The sequence below is a fragment of the Peromyscus leucopus genome, chromosome 1 (assembly GCF_004664715.2).
Source record: "Peromyscus leucopus breed LL Stock chromosome 1, UCI_PerLeu_2.1, whole genome shotgun sequence".
Lineage (NCBI taxonomy): Eukaryota > Metazoa > Chordata > Mammalia > Rodentia > Cricetidae > Peromyscus > Peromyscus leucopus.
Window position 1 is genome coordinate 149084582 of NC_051063.1, and position 20922 is coordinate 149105503.

At 46.8% G+C, this 20922-nt stretch overlaps 1 protein-coding gene across 2 annotated transcripts; it reads right to left on the minus strand.

Moving 5' to 3' along the window:
• Positions 1-464: 464 nt before the first annotated feature.
• Positions 465-20360, minus strand: LOC119086620 (transient receptor potential cation channel subfamily M member 1-like). Of its 2 annotated transcripts, none has more exons than XM_037198931.1 (9): positions 20278-20360; positions 18132-18345; positions 16977-17101; positions 15461-15632; positions 12228-12402; positions 11678-11801; positions 10815-10887; positions 1786-1956; positions 465-596 (listed from the first exon to the last, which is right to left on the minus strand). In XM_037198931.1, the coding sequence occupies exons 1-9, from the start codon at positions 20278-20280 to the stop codon at positions 544-546; spliced, it is 1110 nt and encodes a 369-aa protein (XP_037054826.1). In that variant the 5' UTR covers positions 20281-20360; the 3' UTR covers positions 465-543. The 2 variants fall into 2 exon arrangements, with proteins under 2 accessions (XP_037054826.1, XP_037054820.1); XM_037198925.1 differs by lacking the exon at positions 465-596 and adding an exon at positions 9911-10011 and having other exon boundaries at positions 1123-1956.
• Positions 20361-20922: the final 562 nt, after the last annotated feature.

Below are 20922 nucleotides of genomic sequence, written 5' to 3' on the forward strand. Positions count from 1 at the left end.
ATCCTTTCCCCGGGCTAGTGATCCACAGTCTTTTCCTCATTTTCCACATGAGCTACAGCTCTGGGTAAGCCCCATACCCCCAGGGAATGCCTGATGCTATGATGGTGATCTGTGTCATGATGTTCAGTGGGTTGGGACCATCATATACACATTTTCGCCACAGAGATGGCTTTATGAAGATGTGAGCCCCATTGTACAGTGAGGGTCATCTGTCTACTCTAGCTGGAGTGACTGGCTGGCATGGCACAGTTGCTAAGAATATCAACACAGACTGGCCAGGAGCAAGTGAGAATTAGCTGCCCCCCCCCCCCACGGTATACTGGCCTTCCAGCTGAGGCTGCCCCAGTGAGTCTAAACTCAACTGAGCGCTTTTTGTTCTTGTTGTTGCATAATATGTGCCAGGGACAGGAGTATTCTGAGGGCCAGCTAGCCTCCTCCAGCCTTCTCCCTGGGATGCTCACGGTGTTGTAAAGCTCCTCCAGCCTCGGGATGGTGAGGAAGTGTTGCATGTTCACCCCGTTTTCTATCAGGAGCTTCACAAAGTCAACCCGATCTAAGACGAGAGCATCCAGCATGGCTTGTTCCAAGGCATTCACCTGCACGAAATCCAGAAGGGAGACCATGAATTGCCTCCCTGGAGACTCCAGGCAGGGGACATTAGGACACACCATGGAAAGTTCTGGGATGTTCTGAGCTGTATTCTCTGTTTGTTAACCTGGTGCTGGGCATTGAGCCCATGGTCTCACATATGCCAGCCAAGAGCTGTACTAACGGCTGTACTTGGCCTGTGGTTCCCAGGGTTGTTTCCTTTGAATGAACATGCCTTAACCTTCTCTCCTTTCTGCTCAGCCTCGTCCCCACATACTCTGTCAAAGTCTGTTAGGGATTTTATGTTTTTAAAACGAGCTGAAGAGGGTTGGAGAGTTGGCTCAAATGCTAAGAGCACTTACTGCTCTTGAAGAGGACCCAGGTTCAATTCCCAGCACTTACATGGCAGTTTACAACCTGTTTGCCAATGCTAGCCTCAAGGGATCCAATGCCTTCTTCCAACCTCTGTAGGCACTAGGCAAGTAGGTGATGCAATACATACACACAGGCAAAACACCCATACACATAAAATAATAAAAATAAATAAATCTAAATTTTTTAATGAGTTGCAGACAACTATCCCAACGTTGCCCTATTCAGTTTCTCTCTGCTGTTTCCTTGGCTGGGGAGCATCTTTTGATGGTGGTAGGACCATGTGGGCATGTCACAGGCCACTGGGGTGCTGTGTGGGTGAGTGGTCGCACACTCCTAATTATGGAACAAAGGTACCACTCTGAAAGGAAGCCCTGGTCATCGCTCTCTCTGCTTGGCAGGCATGCAGGCACCTGGTACAGAAGAATAAGGGAACCTGACCACATATTTACAGTCCACACAACAAAAACCTTTTGAAGATAGAGCTGGTGGTAGTATGGAGAGGGGTGATGGGTGAGTAGCAGCATCTACCCAGCTTGGGAGGCTGGAGTCCCCGTGCATGATGTTTCTGGGTCTCCCTGCTGCTGAGACGGGCAAACAGGGCCTCTGCAGTGTCAAGTGCATGGCATAATGACAGACACTCCTACTTATGGAACAGTGGTGAACACACTATTGCCACTGGAATATTGGCATCAGCCTGTCAGTCCTCCATCCTGGTGGGGATGACGCAAAGGAGACTAGAGTGTCCCTTCCCTGGAGAACTAGGGCAATGCCAGCTCTGGTCTTTGCAGTCTCAAGACACGTGAGCAAGGACTCTCCACACACCCAGTTCAGCAGCTCGATCTTCCGGGGGTCTGTTTCTTCTTCCACCTCTTCTTTCACTTTGCCTTTCTTCTTGCCTTTTCCTTTCCCTCTCCCCTTGGTGGTGGCTGTTGGTGGCTTCTTCTCCTTCTCTGTGACTTTGGTGTCCACCGGAGGGGCCAGGCTTCCCAGTGGCTGCAATCCACAGCAAGCAGTGTTGGGAAAAGGTACCAAGACTGCCACTTATTCTAAGACAAGCCTGGTGACACCCCAAACTCTATATGCACACACATGGAGTACATACACAGACCTACATCTACATGCTCACCCATGCACACATGGCAGAGACTCACATATATCCACACACATGAATAGTACAAACACATGTACACATTGTAAGGTGTACATGTGCCCATTTACATTCATGCAAACAATGTGCACACGGTGAGGGTGTACACACCCATGGGTTAACCTATGAACATGTACATGAGTACATACATATCATACACCCATGGCACATAAGCACCAGCACACACAGGCATGCACACATGTACACATGCAAACTCTTGTCACCATGGCCTGGATGTCTTATGAAGAACATCCCAATACTGTGAACCACTGTTCATCATGGACACAAAGACTTCATTGGTCTGATGCAATGGCTGTGAGTATTTGAAGTGGATAACATGTCGATTGATGGGTATATTTTGAGGAAAAGATGCCGAGAAGCAAATCAAAAGGTACCAAAGGTGTGCTGATAGTCCTCTAATGATGGGAGAATGTGACCGTGAATGAATCAGAGGTAATATGTAAGAATGCAAGTCACTGTCCAGGAGGAAATGTGAGCTGGAGATTTTTGTGGCTACAGCAGCTCTAGCAGGTGCCTTGGAGCTGCCCAATGTGATTGGTGATGGATGGAGGCTTCAGGGAACATGCAGTGTGGTGATGGATGGAGGCTTCTGGAACACAGGCAGTGTGGTGACAGGCTGAAGACCTCGAAGGCAGAGGGTGCTCACTCAGTGGAATAGGAGGGACAAAGAAGTGGGCCTGACCTCCTGGGAAGTGTGGAGTGTGGGGTGTGCCATGGTAGTGCAGCCAGGGGCAGAAGCACTGGCCCCCTGTGAAGTCCTCTCTACACCGCCTTCCTCCCATCACCTTCCGCTCTCGGGTCATCCCTAATCCCTCCTCTTCTCTTTCCTCTACTTGCTTTGCTGTGTCTTTCTGTCCATTGCTCTGGCTTTGGTCACTGGTGACAGCACTGGTGCCCAGGTCCTGGGCACTACTCGGCCCCCTTCATGTCAATCAAGCCCTTAGTCACGTGACTCAACAGCTGCTTCCTCCTTTAGCCTTCTCTACCAGCTTCTTGGGCACTGCAAGCTCCAGCTTTTTTTTCCTTCCGTGTGGCCAGTGCTTCCCAAGGCTCACACCACCAGCCACTATTAATTCATGAACAACCTTCCCTGTCTAGTTTCAGCCCACACTCCTCCCCAGAGTTCCTTTGGTGAACTCGACACCTCCACATGCGTGGCTCACAGACTCTTCACATCTGTATTAGTTAGCTTTCTGCTGTTGCAACAAACTCCCAGGAGCTTGACACTATGTGTAGCCTATGGTTTTGGAGGCTGAAACTGCAAACAATATGGGTCCGGCACTGCCCAGGGCTCCTTGCTGCATTATGACTGGGGGGGGGGGAAGGACCACAACGGGAGCAGCTGTGGCTGGTGAGGCAGGAAGCCAGAAAATGGGGGAGATGGGGCACCCTTGCTCCCTTTCTTTATCACAGCTTCTCCCACAGGAGCTAGCCATGGTCTGAAGAACGACAGCAATCCTGTTTTGTTTGTTTGTTTGTTTGTTTGAGAAAGGGTTTCTCTGGGTTGCCCTAGCTGTCTTGGATCTCGCTCTGTAGACCAGGCTGGCCCTGGGATCCACCTGGCTCTGCCTCCTGTGTGCTGGGATTAAAGGTGTGCACCACCACCACTCGGCTTCAGAACCCACTTTTTAAGGCTTCTTCCATCCCAACACTGTGGCGATATTTTATTTGTGCTGAAATGTGGTGGTATTTTATTTGTATGTTAATAAATAAAATATGCCTGAAGATCAGAGGTCATAGCCAGCCCTAAATAGAAGTCAGGTGGTGGTAGCACACACCCTTAATCCGATCACACAGCAGGCAGGCAGAGTCTCTGTGTGTTCAAGGACACAGCCAAGCATGGTGACACACACCTTTAATCCCAGTACCAACCATAGAGACCTGGAGGTCTGTATAGACAGGCAGTGATGAGGAAGGGAGGTAGCTGGGCTAAGAGCCAGTGAGGAGAACAGGAAAACAATAGAGGCACAGGTTAGACAGGAAGAAGCTGGTTCTCTTAGAAAGCTACGGCAGTGTGGTTAGCTAAGGTTAACTGGTGGCTCTTCCTATTTCTCTGATCTCTACAGCGTTCACCACTGTATCTGGCTCTGTGTTTCTATTTAATAAGACTATTTAGAAATTCGTCTACACAACACTACTGTTCTGAGCACAAAGCTTCTAGCAGGTGAACCTTGGGGAACAAACCAGAGTCATTAAGATGCCTACTATTAAAACAAGCAAACAACAAAGGTCTGTTATTACAGTTTCAGGGGATCTGATGTCCTCTTCTGGCCTCCATGAGCACTGTATGTATGTAGTACACTCACATACATGCAGGCAAACACCAATATTCATAAAGTAAAAATAAATAAAAGTCTTAAAAAAAGAGTCATTCATCCCAGAAGGCTTAAAAAAAAAAAAAAAAAAGCAGAAACTTAAGCCAGGCAGTGGGTTAAGGTGCACGCCTTTAATCCCAGCACTTTGGAGGCAGGGGCAGGCAAATCTCTGCGAGTTTGAGACCAGCCTGGTCTACAAATTGAGTTCCAGGCCAACCAGGTATACACAGAGAAACCTTGTCTCAAAAAACCAAACCAAAACAAACAAATATAAACAAAAATAAACAGAAACAAAGCAAGAAGTAGAAAATGTTGCTGAGAAAAGAGTGCACCCAGGAGAAATCTCCTCCAAAGCAGTCCTTCCCAGTGCCCCTCATCTCCACGAACTTATCAGCTGTGCAAGATGTGGAACTGAGTGTCCTTGCTGATATCTCGTCCTCTGCCTCCCTCCGTGATTAGCCCATCCCTATATGCAGTCATGTTCCATGCCCAGAACTGCTTAATTCTATCCCGTTTTTGCTTTGTTTTCTGTCTCTTCTCTAGGTCCAGATGCTTTTCCTCATCTGGGTCACTTTAATATTCCATTAGAGGGTTATGCAGCTGCCGTGGATGGTCCCCCCCGCCCCAGTGCTTCTGAAACAAACAGCCCAGTGCAGCCTGGAGTAGATGAAGAAAATATGTAATGCTCTCTACAGACACCTGCACTCAGATGTACACACACACACACACACACACACACAGAGAGAGAGAGAGAGAGAGAGAGAGAGAGAGAGAGAGAGAGAGAGAGAGAGAGAGAACATGCATTAGTGATAATAATGATACTGTCTAAAGAGTAAAGTCAGCCTATAGGACAGTGGTTCTCAACCTTCCTAATGCTGTGACCCTTTAATACAGTTCCTCATGTTGTGGTGACCCCCCAACCATAAAATTATTTTGTTGCTACTTCATAACTGCAATTTTGCTACTGTTAATAAATCATAATGTAAATATCCAATATGCAAGATATCTGATCTGTGGCCCCCAAAGAGGTCACGGCCCACAGGCTGAGAACCACTGTTGTATCATGAGGGAATATGTTGCAAATCAAAAATATGAAAAAGGATTAACGCTCAGAATATATGGAGAACTCCTAAAACTCAACAGCAAAAATCCGATTCAAAAATAAGCAAAAGACTTGAATAGATATTTCTCTGTGGTGATTTATTGTGTATCAAATAAAGCTTGCCTGAGGATCAGAGGACAGAGCCACTAGATTAAACATAAATACCAGGCAGTGGTGGCACACACCTTTAATCCTAGCACTGGGGAGACAGAGATTCAAATGGATCTCTGTGAGTTCAAGGCCATTACATGAGATTGATTCAGTCTAGGAGAGAAACAGAGCCAGGCAGTGGTGGCACACACCTTTAATCCTAGTACTTGGGAGCCACACACTTTTAATCCCAGCACTTGGGATTTCATGCCTTTGACACCAGTATTTAGGAAGCACACACACCATTAACCCCAGCACTAGGAAGGAAGTAAAATGGCTGGGCGAGGAAAAGCATATAACGTGTGAGGAGACAGGAAGTAGGGCCTTTTGGCTAAGGACTTAGAGGATTTGTGGAGATAGGATCCCGCCTTCCATTTGGCCTGAGGATTCGGCAGTGGTGAGAAGTTTCTCTAGCGACTTGTTCTTTGTCTCTCTGATTTTTCAGCATTTTTTATTAAGACTCTTTAGGAATTCATGCAATATTTCTCCAAAGAATTTCACAAGTGGACAGCACAGGTGCTCATCACAAGGGATCACGAAGGAAACACAAACTAAAATCAGCCAAGATGCCATCCCAACACACTAGGATGGCTATTATGAAAAACAAAAAACATAGAAAATAGTACATGTTTTTGAGAAAGTAGAGAAATTAGAGCATTTGCACTTCGGCTGCAGATATACAACTATGAAAATGTTATTGAAAAGATTATGATGACTCCCAAAAAAAACGTTAAACAGAATTTTGCATAATTAGGTGAATTATGACAGAAATCCACTTCTGGATATGTTCCCAAAGGAATTTAAGCAAGACTCAAATGGATACCTGCATATCCACATTCATAATAGTACTACTCCCGATGGCTAGTATTCACCGATGGATGGATGGATGGATGGATGGATGGATGGATGGATGGATGAATAAGCAGGGCCAACACACACAAAGTGGGACTTTTTCTTTTTTTCTCTTTTTTCTCAAGACAGGGTTCCCTGTGTAACCCTGCTGTCTGGAACTCACTTTGTAGACCATACTGGTCTCAACCTCACAGTGCTACACCTGCTTTTGCCTCTTGAGTGCCAGGATTAAAGATGTGCATCATTATACTAGGCCTAAAGTGGAACATTTTTTCAGTCTTAAGAAAGAACAGCCAGGCATAGTGACACATGCTTTTAGTATTAGTACTTGAGAGGCAGAGGCTGGAGGATCTCTGAGTTAGAGGCCAGTCTGGTCTACAGTGTGAGTTTACAGGGCATCCAGGACTTCACAGAGAAACCCTATCTTGAGAAACAAAAAGACAAGAGAGGGAAAATAGATAAAGAAAGAAAGAAATGAAGTTAGAAAGGAAGGAAGGAAGGAAGGAAGGAAGGAAGGAAGGAAGGAAGGAAGGGAGAAAGAGAAAGATAAGGAGACACATGGCACATCCAGAGTGGAGGGCTCTTGAGGACACTGTGCTAAGTGGAAGAAGCCGACTGCCCAAGGATAAACTCCAGGCTTCCATTAATGGGAGCCTCTGAGCCAGAACTGCACAGCTAAGCCACCCCCAAGTTCCTCACCCTCAGAAATGGTACAGGATAACAAATAATGTTGCTTTAAAAAAAAATTCTGTGTATCCCCCAGCTTCTAGGTCCCAGCATTCAGTCATTCAGTCCTGGGTTTTGTTTGCAGGAATCAGCAGCGCACAGCCTGGCCAGCTTTCAGCTGAGTCACCCCCTTCTCACTTTGTAGTCCGGTCATAACGCTCCCTTTTCACATTGCTTGTTTTGCCCATCCCTTTCTTGTCTCTTTCTGTTCCAGGTGCCCTTCCTCCTGGGTGGAAGCCAGTATCTCTTTGTTCACCACCCACACTCAGTGTCCATTCCATGTTTCCAGCAATGTCCTTCCTGGTATTCCATTACAAATTAGCGCCCTATATTCTCTCTCACGCAAGCACATTTTCTATCTTAGCTCCTCTTATAACTTGGAATCCAATATTTGTCTGCTATTTTGTTCCACACCAGCCTCCTTCGTCTTTCCATCCCCCACCCCCACATCTGCCCCCGGCGTTACAGGTTTTCGTGAGTCTGCTCTCTTTACGTCTTTGTCCCCAGCACATGAAACAAGAGCCCCAGACAGAACGCTTTCTGAATGAGTGAGTCAGTATGCAGTTTTGGAAACACGTTGAGCAAGTGTGGAGCGGCGGCCGTTCTCTGCTGCAGCTTCTGGCCTTGTAGCTGTGGGGCGTGGAGAAGGCACAAGGGGTGTGACCACTATAGGAAACGAGCTTCTCCTTGCTCAGATGAGCTCACCCACTCTGCTTTCTGGCTAACATCCAAGAGCACTGTGGGCCACTTCAGAGGAATAGCTTGTAGCCTGGGCTGGTAGAGAAGGGGTTTCTGAGGAGGGGCCTCAGGGCCTGTCCAGAAGAGGGCAGCTGATGGGTGGATGTAACTATCGTACACTTTAGTTGTTGAAACTCTACACTAGATGTCATAATAGGTTAAAATGGAATGTTAGGGGGAAATCCCAGAGAACAAGAGAAGAATGGCAGCCTAGAGAGAGACCAGGTTATTGGTGGCATTTGCTTCAACCACGAGGAAAATCAGGTGATGACATAATTAGACTCTTACAAATGCCAATAGGGTTGTGACGTGGTAGACTAAAGCTACAAGGTAAGAGATAACGAGGAAGAGAGTAACAAGGCCCTGGGTGCCTGCTGCCTGGCCCTAGAATAGCCACCCTGTCCCCAGAGCTGTGGAATGAGGGATTTGTGTAGCAGGTGGTGTGTATGCCAGAACCCTTGCGGGATTTCTGCAGGTGGGTTAATAGGGGTGAAACGATTCTGTTTCTGGGCTGGGGGATGAACAGGCCCAGCACGAGGCAGGTGATAGTCATCTGTGCTGTGCAGGTGAGATCACACCCAACACAGGGTATTACGTTGTAGGTACCACAGCTTTAAAGGGATGTAGGTTGGCATGGACCACATCCACAAAGAGGAAAGTTTGCTTCAAACTTCAAATATGGGCTGAGCAATTATTGCTGGCAATCGTGTCTGTGACATTCCTTTGGGATCCTTGTGTGGCTTTCTAGCCTGTCACTGGCTCATGGTCTAGCTTTTAGAGCAAAGGAGTTGCTTTGATTGAAGGAGTGTCTTAAGGATGCCTGAGTCATTCACCACACATGCTAAATGTGTGTGCTCTTTATGGTTGTATGTGTGTGCACATACAGTTTGCCCTACACCACAACACACACACAATCTTCCAACCACACACATACTGTGTGTCTTTCATATACATTTTCACAGCCATAAACATACAAAATATCCCTCAATAAACACACACACACTTGCCAATCACACACACACACACACACACCTGTCTTCACACATCATACCACAAACACATCATATAGCACATGCATAACAGACACTATTCTACAGATGTGACAAGCATAAAAGTTACATGTGTCCATTCTCTCAAGCTCACACACACACACACACAGAGAGAGAGAGAGAGAGAGAGATGTTATAAACCCATATACACCACACAAGTTAAACTACATCCTTATATCACAACCCATGTATCATAAGACACATATGCTGCACACATGCTGTGCACAGACTTGTTGCATACAATACATTAAACCATACCACAGATACTAGAACAAAGATACCACACACAACAGTCACATCATATATATATATATACACACAACACACATGGAGTTCTCTAGGCACCCCAAAGTTTCATGAAACAGCCTGAAAACTCAGTGCCCTGGAAGGAAACACTGTGGTTAATTTTAATGATCTACTTTCTTCTTTCAAAGAGTAAAAGCCCTCTTTTAGCAGCAATGATGAAAGGTTTGGTGGTTAGTTTCCTCGGGAAGACCCGCTCAGTGAGGAGTCAGTGCTGAGGGCCTTTGTTTCTTTGAAGTTAAACAGCAACATCTTCCAGTAATCTCATGGATTACCCAGACCAGAACCCCGAGATCCATGTCATGATCAAGGACACACTGACACAGCACCATGCCAAGTCACAATAAACATTCTAAAGAGAAAACTGTTCCACCAGGCACAGTGGCGGCTGCCTTTCACCTCAGCACTTGGGAGGTAAAGGCTGGAAGGTCAGGAGTTCAAGACCAGTCTTGCCTCCATAGCACCTTCTTGGCCAGCCTGGACTATACAAGACCTGTCTCCAGAAAAACAAAAACAAAAGCAACAGAAAAAAAAAAAGTTTCACCGGCCAGTGTGGGCCAAAGACGAAGATCTGGCTCCGTGCTATGTCAACTCTGTTCCAAGCCAGTGCCAAGCTCAGCTGATCTGGAGCTGACGCGTTGGTTCCTGGGAAAGGAAGAAGTGAGAGTGTCCTCACTTGTGTCTGGACCACCTGAGTTTGGCAGGCTCTGGGGTGGGAACTTGGACTTCCTAGGGGGAACTGGTTTGGAACTAAGCACCTGCTGCTTCCTCCTTTCTTGTCCTAAATGCCCACCAAAGCTAAGAACTCTGATTTTTTTTTAAAGGTTTCCCGAGAGGAAGCCAGAGGCAATCTCATCCCAAGCCAACTGGGCATAGTTTCCTGGAAGGGATGGAGGAGAACCTACCAATTCAATTCGTTCTTTTCTCATCTGAAAAGGAGAGAAATCTGAAACTGCCGGACATCTGCCAGGCTGGGCCAAGGATCATAAGCCCCTAAGCAGCACAAAGCGCAGGACAGCATCAAGTCTGTAGTGGCCCTCCTCTTGTCACTGTGTCCCCAGACTAGCTGAAAGGAAGGGCGGAAATGCACTTCCCATAGGGAGACCCCACTGTATCACAAGCTCCTGATCACAGCCTGTCGTTAGAGCTGGGGTACAGTGCTCAGGAGTCAGACTATCCATACTAGGACAGCTATGGATAGAAATGACTCTGACAAGTCGGTAACATCCAGGGGTCCCATCAACCCTCTTCCACAAAAAGCTCTCTCAGAGTCTGGTCATTCCAGCATTTCATGCTGAGGTCACCCCAGGCAACCTGGCTGGCTCAGGGTTCTGTTACCCAAAGTCCTTGGTAGGATGGGAAGCAAAGGAACACTTGGTATTGGCAAAGCCCTTGCCAGACAGCTCTGAGAAGACAAAAGACAGAATCGCCACTTCCCCGAAGCTCACCTTTCAGCAGGGCAGTTAAAATGGCCATCTCAACGTCTTGCTGACCCTCAGCACCCATCCGAAACACAGTGACCTAGGAACAGGTGAATGGGGGAAAGACAGGATCAAGGCAACATTTGAAACCAAGAGGAAGAATTGAGCTGTTTTTTTTTTTTTTTTTTTTGTTTTGTTTTGTTTTAAACTGAACACAAAGAGTGATGCAGTGAACCAGAGAGCTGGTCAGACATTCACAAGAGTTTTCAGTCTCCGGGAGTTTCCGTGTTATTCTTGCTATGGAATCCTTGCCTGGATTTGGAGTTTATTCTTTATCCCACCTTGGGAAGGAGGGTGCTGACCCGGGATCTTTCCTCCAATATCTAAATAGCCAACTGAGCTGGTGAACACGCGTCTAATCAGAAGGAATATGTTAACAGGGCATTTGCGAGTTTAGAACTTTGATTCTGTCGTCGTAAATGAATGAGGGGTGCCAGTGCCCTATGAAGACAGCTGCAGGAAAGAACGAGAAATGAGCCCTGCATTTGCAAAGGGAAGCAGATTTGACTTGGCAACCGCATCTAAAGGGCTGTCACGTGTCTCTGTTCCCAGGGATTTTAAGTCTGATTTATGTTTTGCATCTCTGAGTGGAGAGACATGGTATGACATCACCTCATGTTTGCTAAGGTCTGGGAACACCTAGGACTCTCTGTGGGCTTGTTTCCCTCCCGCAGGTGCACACAGGCAGCTAGTTGAGAATGAGTTTCTAAGTTGCCTTTCGGGGAGGTCAACTGAAGTATGCAGAAGTCCGTCGAGCATGTACGGCAGAGCCAGACAAGGAAACAGCTCTCCCCGTGGAATGTGGTCGGAAACAAATTCAAGATACTCACGAGTTCTTTCTTCTTCATGCACTCCATGATAATTGCAAACAGCTGATGCGATTGTGACTTGCTGTAATTAAATGTTTTCTGAATGGTGACTAGGAGCTGGTCCCTCAGGGACTCGTTTATGATCCTGTTCAAAGGGGGACGGAGAGAGAAGGAAGCGAGGGAATTGGGGCAATTCCCGCGTAAACCAGACAGCTTTGCCCACCCAAATGTTTTTGATTTGTGACTACTAATGGAAGAGTTTTGTGTACAGGAGACAAAAAGTCACCCTGGCCTATTAGCAACATTAAAAAGTGGCCTCAGTTTAGCTCTTTGGGAGACTTATAAGGGAAAACAAAGTTAGAGAGAGAGAGAGAGAGAGAGAGAGGAGAGAGAGAGAGAGAGAGAGGATTCGGCAAGGAACCTCACACTGACCTTGGGAACTGGAGAGGAGATCAAGAAAACTCCTTCTGAGTTAGACATTTCTGAGATGTCTGAGCGGATCAAGTCAGATGGTCCCCCTCAGCCTAACAGAAAGCATTAAGAGCTTGCCCTCATCACATGCCAGTCTTACCCTCCTTCTTCGCAGTATTTGTGTGCGAAGGACAAAATGTCGGAGGCGCGTCCGCTGCCGTCGCAAACCACCACGGGGACAGGGGGGTCTTCTCTGAGGTATTCCAGGACAACAGAAACCACATTGGGGCCGCCCTCCACCACGAGGCCCACGACAGGCACACCCTGGCCCAGCCCTGCGACACAACCACACAAGCCAGTGTGGACATGGCCAACTTGTCTTAAGTGCCGAGACAGCAAAAAAGTACACGCTTCCAGCCCCAGGGCTCCCCCTGTGGCGTTAGTGTTGACCAACAGCCGAACTAAGGGGTGAGCTAAGTCAGAGGAAGCGTGACTGTGTTCGCCCTTGCATTTGAACTTCATATCATGGCCTCGCTGTAAGCTCCAGAACCTCAAAACTCGTGAGCTCCCCGACACGCCCGTGTGACCTAACTCCTGTAAAGAACCTGACACAGGGACACCTGGGAGTGAGTTTTAAGAGTCATTGATACGAGTGCTCCTCTTCTGCCTTGCCTGGGGGTGAAATGCCCACACTGGAGGCTGTCTTCTGAGAATGATCCAGTGTAAGGAGGGTTGGGCAGCTAGAGGGGAGCTAGGCCAGTCCAGGGCATCTCCCGTATTGGCATCACAAGGTCAAACCAATGCTCAAAGCACCATCTTACAGATGAGCAATTGTAAAAGGAACGACACCCCACTTGACTCATGAAGAGCAATGGATCTGGAATATAAGAACACATTTGCCTTTGGGACCCTGAAGAGGCACACACGTGGAGAAGTATGCTCGGGTTACTGCCACCAGGGCCTGGGAGAAGGCAGTAGAGGTTAAGCATGCCCAATCTAAATATCTGAAGTCCAAAACTGAACGCATTTTAGGCATCAACATATTTTTGATTGGAGACAATCAGTAGTAAATGTTATGCAAATATGACAAAATTTCATCAACTCTGAAGTCTGAAACACTTCTGGCTCCAGTATATTATCTTAGGGTTGAAAACATGGACCCATTTTTAATGACTTATTTCCAGGGTCTGCCTCTGCTTTAAAATAAGTAAATAATTGGGCTCTTCAAGAACACATTAGGAATAGACAAAGGTTTGGTGATAGAGCCAGTAGGGTAGGCGCTAGGAAGTAGAGGGTGGTAGAATTCTGGGAAGCCGCGATCGTACTGGGAGGAGAGTGAGAGAGAACTCTTCATGACAAATTTGCCTACCTGGAAATGTCAGCCCTGCCTGGCCAGGACATGTTACATAATTGTTCCTTGGCATCTACTGGGGATTAGTTCCAGGACATCACACTATGCCCCTGGACACCAAATTCAAGATGCTCAAGTCTCTTATGTAAAATGGTGCATTATCTACATCTACATTCTCCCGTGTGCTTCAAACCACCTCTAGAGGACTTATAATACCTGAATGATGCAATGGCATGGAAGTAGTTATTATACTATGTTGTTTAGGGATAATGACTAGGAAAAAAAAAACTGTACACATTAATTAAAGACTAAATTTCTCTCCTGAATACTTTCCATCTGTGGCCAGTGAAGTTCTGGGCTTTAGACCCTGTTAGGATTCAGGGTCACTGGTCAGGTTTTGCCAGGTTTCCATAGTTCTAATTAACATTACAAGTGGCAAGTGCTATGCTTTCCCGAGTTGATACTTAAGTATTTAGAACAGCTTTGTTATCTCCTGCTGAAAGAATTCCAGTTAGGTTTGGTTCAGCAAACAAGCATTGAAGGTGGCCATGAACAAGAAATGGATGAAATGGCGTTGCTTCTGTCTTTGATATTCCCATCCAAGCAGGCCTGGGCTCTTACATCTTCAGAAACGTGGTGACTTCGTCTCTGGAAGCAGAGGTGAACTTGTTCTTGGCTCAGGCTCCCAGAGCTCTTTGGAGTAGGGGTGACCACTGGGCCCCCCTTTGCTGTCCTTGCCCCACTCAGAGGCCTAGGCAAAGGATGACAAAGGGAAGCCCACAAGTCACGGGTCCAGGAAGAACTCACAAGTCCGAAACAATGAAAGTGTAAACCAAATGCAACTGATTTATCAAGATCTGATTCTGAGGACCACACCTCACTCACAGCAGCGAGGCTGTCTGCGCAAGATCAAGCCGATCCACATTTCAGCATGGAACTGGGGAGGGGTTGACAGGTGCATGGTTTCTGTGAGAAGGAAGTCAGCTATCTTCAGGAGTGTGCCCCCTCCCCGTAGGTTGACCACTCGCCAGTGGATGGTCCCACACCCGTAAGTGCATGGTCAGCACAATAGGACACAATGGCTGTTTTTAAAAAGAGGGCATGAATTCGGTGGGTAGGGAGGTAAGGGTAGATCTGGGAGAAGCAGGGAAGGGCGGTGTGAATATAAAAAAAATTGTATGAAATTCTTAAAGAATCGATGGAAATATTTTTTGACTGGTTCTTGGCAATCCATAGCCTTTCATGGAGGCCACCCTAGTCCTAACCACTTCCTTACATTATGACCATTTCCCAGGCCTAGATTGTCGTGAAAAAAGATATTACTGGTGATATTAAGAATAAAATATTCTGTGAGATGATTTAAGAATTGTTTGTCAGAATTTTTGCATGTGGCCATGTCCCAGGAGGTTATGCCAGCTCCCTTCGTTTTAACAAGCTCTCATCCTTTCGTCTGGTTGGGGGCCAGTCCTTTCTCTCTATCTTATCCTCAAATTTACCCCAGCAGTGAGTGTTCTTTCCTCATAGCTGTGCCAACTAGACCAAACAAGGATGGTGCCCATCAGAAACAGATGGCCCTGCAGCCAGGCCCAGGGACTTCCTCATCTGGCCCTCTCAGTCCATGAGAGAGACTCAGACCTACAGAGATGTTTAATGACCCTACAACACTTATCTGTTCATAGGATGAATCATACTAAGTCTTTGGAGAGCAATTTTTTTTTCCTGATAAAACATTAAAGAAAAAAAAAAAACCAGCCATAACTACAGTAAACAAGAATGAGGACAAGATGATGGGCAGTGCCCGCCCTCACCGTAACAAACAGTGCAAAGGGTATTTCTCAGACCAACTTGTGAACTTAGGCAAAGCGTCACCTGGCTGCTTGTATGAAGACAATGATAGGTGGCTAGGGCAAAGGGTCTGACCATGGTCCATGGACCTGGCAAGAATCAAGACTCTCAGCATCCCTGACTAACTTCCTCCTCAGCGGGCATCCATTCTGGTGGAGCCGGTCCGCAGCTGGCGTCCCCAGCCTCCTGGGACTTACTTGTGTTGATCTTTTGGAGGGAGATGTGTTTCTCCAGCTGTCTCCGTAGCTTCACCTCAGCACCGTACTTGCCCAGGGTGCCGTTGTCAGCCAGGATGAAGTGAGTGTGGGAATTGTTGAGCACCGAGAGCTTGCTCAGAGGGTTGGACATGGTCTGGTAGACTCTCGTTACCTAACGAAAAGCACAATGTAAATGCAAGCTGTAGGACTTAGACATGAAGAGCCACAGGGCACTCAAGCACTGTGTACCACGTGCACACTTGGTCTCGTTTCTGTACCGTACACACTGAAGGCTGTGTTCTCAATCAGCATGTTAAGACAGAAAGCAACTTGTTTGCTCCAGCGGCGGCTCTCAACCTTCCTAATGCTGTGACCCCTTCATACAGGTCCTCATGCTGTGGTGACCCCCAACCATGCAATTATTCTCATTGCCACTTCATAACTGTAATTTCACTACTGTTATGAGCCGAAATGTAAATATCTGGTATGCAGGGTGTATTTTCATGGTTACGAACTGACTCAAAGGGGTCGCGGCCCACAGGTTGAGAACTGCCACTTTAGATGATGGCAACCCAATAATTGAACGCTTATTTATTGCAGGGAAATGAAAACTGGCAGTAAAACAAAATCTTGAGCACACATTAGTGTCTCTGTGTGTGCCTCTATGTGTGTCTGTGTGGTGTATATACATAGATATTTGTGTGTGTGTGTGTGTGTGTGTGTGGTCAACCTGAGCATCTGCCTCATTTGCTCTCCACCTTATTTTTTAAGACAAGGTCTCTCTCATTAAACGTGGAGCTGACTGACTTGCTAGGCCGGCAGACACTGAGCCCCTAGAACCCTGACTTCTAAGGATTACAGTCACATGCTATCATCCTGGCTTTATATATGAGTGTTATGAATCCAAACTCAAGTCCTTATGCTTGTTCAACAAGCATTTTATCCACTCACTGAGCTGTCTCCCCAGCCCTCTGAGCACACATTTTATAGCAACTTTATTTTTAATAGGCCAGCTATAAACTGTGTGAGATGTTCTTCAAGAGACAGTGGTTAAACAGTCTGTAGTAGCATATCCAGATCACAGAACACAACACCATTCATCAGTGGGAAGGGACACATGACAATCTGAGTGTCCTGAGAGTGACATCGGCTGGAAAAACCCATCCCTATAAGGTTGCATATTATGTGCTACCATATCCCGAAAATAACAAAAACATTATAGAGATATGAAACACATTGGTGATTGTCAGTGTTAAAGAGGAAGCAGAGATGGGAGGAAATTGGTATAGATATTTAAGGAGACAGGGGGCTTCCTTGGGTTGATGGCTATGCTCTGTGTCTTGATGGTATCAATGTCAAGGTTTTGATTGTACCATCATTTTGCAAGAAACTTCCACCAGAGAGATGAGTGAAGGGTGTGCCCTGGTATTTCTTACAACAACATATGAATTTACAATGATCTCAAAATACAGAGTTCAATTTTTAAAAGTTGTTGATGTCTTCAGAGAAAACTTACGTCTTTCCCAACCAGGTCTTCCTTGTTCTCCACCATGCCCCACGGAGCGATTCCTATAGCACAGAGCCGGCCTCTAGACTTGGAGGAGTGGTCTTTCAAGGCATCTCCCACATGGCTGACAACACCTGCAAGCAGCCCATATGCCACATTTCAGGCCCTTCTATGCCACATCACATCACCACTGACAAACTTCAGAGACACATGCCAGCTGAGCCTCCATAATCCCTGTGGATCAGGGGTGAGACCTGTTCTCTTCACGAAGAGAACACACCCCACACAGGTCCTTGCTCAACATAACCATTGATCCTGTGTTAACTCCTGAAGTTGGAAAAAAAGAGCAGACCCCAAAACAGTTGGGCAAGGAGTTCCTCTATAGATTTCTATGATCCAAAGCTGGAATTCACTGAGATCTCATCCATAGTCCTTGGCTGCATTCTGCTAACAGCAGGAGATAGACCACCAGTCATATTCCTCATATATTTTCAGTTTATTTCCCCACAAAGCATGGAAACAATGAGTATTGATTGGCTCATGGAAAAGGACACTTGTCCATGGCTATGCTCAGAGGATGGCACCGACTGAGAGACTCAGATGTTCACTGCCATCACTGTTATTCCCACTGAGGTTGAGACCTCAAATGTCCCCCAAAGCCCCATGCTAGATGCCTAGTGTCCAGCTGGCGACTGTTGGGAGGTAGTGGAAACCATAAGAGAAAGGACCCAGCGTGTGGTTGGTGGGTCACTGGGTGTGCCCTTGCAGAGCTGGCAGCTCCAGTCATGCTCTCTGTTTCACTTCACTGCGTGCTCCCACCGTGAGGTACTGACTGCCACAGGTCCAAAGCAGTGGGGCCAAGTGACCACAGGCGGAAACCTTTAACACTGGGAGCCAGAGTAAACCTCTTCCCTTTATTAGCTGATTATCTCAGGTGTCTCTGTTGGGTGATGGAAAGCCACCTAACAAAATTATGTTTAGACCATTTAAGCAGATCAGCCACAACAACAACAAACCCCTGCTGCATAAAGGTTCCATTCTTGTTACAGCGGGGATCAGGAGTCCATGTGTCCCGTCTCCTGGCCACTCTTACTAGGAGCCCCTCTGCGACCTGAGTTGAGTTCCAGGGGTGTAGATTCCCAGCAAGGGCGGGGCCCCTCTTACCCGTGCTCACACCCCCGGTGAAAATCCAGGCCCCTGTGGTCATGGCAGCTTTGATCAGGCCTTTCCCAAACACCTGCTTCAGCTTGGGCTGCATCTCAAAGGTCTGGAGGCCGCCATGCACGGATATCAAAAGCTTGGGGAGCTCCAGCTGCCAATCTTTCACCATGAGATGGAGCAAGGAGTCTGGCTTGGTGTCGTAGGAGACGCGGATATACTGCAAAAGAATGTGTGATGCTCAGCCCCTGCTCTTGGTTTTGTTTCTCCTATCAGAGGGGAACATGAGTACCACATGTGTTCAAGCAAGAACTCCCTCAGGGCCTCGAGGCCCTCTGTGACCTGGGTCCTCTGCATTAATCTTTAGCCAAGTGACTAAAGGGAACTTGGGGGAAAGATGGCCAGATTTAGCAAGGGAAAACACAGGACACCAGGGCTATGATCTAAATGTTTGTGTTACCCTGACAGCCACATGCTAAAACTCTATCCCAGTGCAGCAGTGGTAAGGGTCGGATAAGGGACAGTGTTCCAGAGGCCCATGGAGTTTATTCTTCCATTCTGTATGCGAACATACAGCAAGAACGTGTCATTTATTAAACAAGGGGCAAAACTGGATGAACTGGGACCTTGACTACAGGCGTCTTAGCCTCTAAAACTGTGCAAAGTACATTTCTGTTTATAAATCCCCCCATCTAAAGTGTTGCAGTATCCGCTGACCAAGCTAATATGCCTGTCTAAATTTGAATTTTTGAATGGTTTAAAAATGAATATTTTAAATAATTTAGCACAGTATCTTTACTCAAAGCAGCACATCACATATAGAGTTGGTACGGAACTGTACTAAAAATTGTCTTCTTTTGTCTGACATTCACACACATCTGAGTACCTTATACTTGTTTGCAAACTTAACCTTGAAAGAATCAATTCCCAGTTGGCTCAGCTAGAACAATGGTCCAGGATGTCGGGCAACGCTATCATTGAGTGAGTAGGAAAGGGTCATGAGCCCACATGTGGACTAGCCTTCTCCTCAGGGTGAAAAAGAAATTAATGGTCGGAGTCTGTGTGTGTTACCTTTTTGTATCCATGCTAATACATAGAGTGCCATTCCAGAAAATTTTGTGTTGTGGTATTTGAAACATAACTGAGATTTATTTGAATACTAATGCTGGGCCAATGAAATGAAATCGCAAAAATAGCATTGAGAATCAGCAGCATGGCATTGTGGGCTGGCGCCTCCCCTCACTGCGGGGCCCACCAGAAAGGGAGCTAGTTTTCCCTACCTACAGCAAACTGTGAGGGACTGTTCCTCTCCTCTTGCTAGCTGAGAAGAGAAGACACAGGGAAGCTGACTTCAGGGGAAAATGCTTGTAGAGGCTCCCCATGTGCCAAGGACGGTGGCAAGTCCATGGTTATTATTACTGTTTTAAAGAACTTTCTTATCACTAGGTGTACCGTTTTTTGGTTTTGTTTGTTTGTTTTCTTTTGTTGTTGTTGTTTTTGTTTTGTTTGTCTTTGTTAACTCGACATAAGCCAGGGTTGTCTGGAAAGAGGGAACCTCAACTGAGAAAATGCTTCTATCAGACTGGCCTGTAGGCAGGTTTGTAGAGCATTTTCTTGATTAATGATTGATGTGGGAGGGCCCAGGGCACTGTGGGTGATGCCAGCCCTGGGCAGGTGGTCCTGGGGTATATAAAAAAGCAGGCTGAGCAAGCCATGAGGAGCAAGCCAGTGAGTAGCACTTCTCCATGGTCTCTGCTTCCGTTCCTGCCTCCAGTTCCCTCAGTGATGAAATGTTACTTGGAAAATAAGATGAAATAAACCCTTTTCTCCTCATTCCTCTTGGCCACAATATTTATCACAGCAATAGAAAGCACCGGAGGACACCAGGGTGGGGCAATAGAGAGTGTGTGCAAGGTTGGGCTAGGGCGTGCCTTGTGGTTTAGAGCTTGGAGTAGATTCATGGAGGCTGCGTGTACTTTACAGTGATGTAAAATCCATCCGCGCAGATTCACCTCATGGACCTGCAGTAATGTGCCTATGAAGGTTTAACTGTAAGCCTGAGGAAGACTCAGGTCTCTGCATCCTGGGGGCCAGGAGACAGGCTCTGGTGAAGGCGGGGTCCCTGTGCATAGTGCCCCATCACCCCTCTTACCATGGCTTTATTGGAGTATCCCCCGCCCTGGAATTCGAGAATCCCATAGGAGTCTGTTGGGTAGCTCTGGGTGTGTTTGCTGACAGACCATTTCCCCGCCTGCGCGTCCACCTGCTTGCTCTCCTCCCCTGTTGAGCTGGGAGCCCCGCTGGGCAATGGGGGGATGTGCTGGTTAATGAGCTGACCACAGCAACACCTGAAAGAAGAGCAAAGCAGACTGATCAGCAGCGTCTCTGTCTCTTCCTTCCCTCTCATGAGTGAGTATCAACTAGCTTGCATGAATGAGCTGGGTCCAACCAGGGCCACAAGAATATCTTCATCATCAGCTTCATCAAGGACAGAAGTGATGATCCCTTTGGTTCTCTTTCCAAAAGAGCGACACATCACTACTTATATACCAGTCTGCTTACAACACAATGGATGGCTGTTCTTTCTTCCTGAATGAGTGAGTGGTCATCGTTTACTGTCTTGAGGATATTAACAGGAGCTGGGCTCTCTGAACACTGCTGAACATTTTGTGACAAAGTACAACCACAGCTCTGGAGCAGATAAGTTGCCTTCTGTAATTCTACAATGCTGCAGGATTCTTCTGTTTTTTAGTGAAACTTTTTTTTTCTGCCTAAGTAGCACTGAAGATTGAGTGGT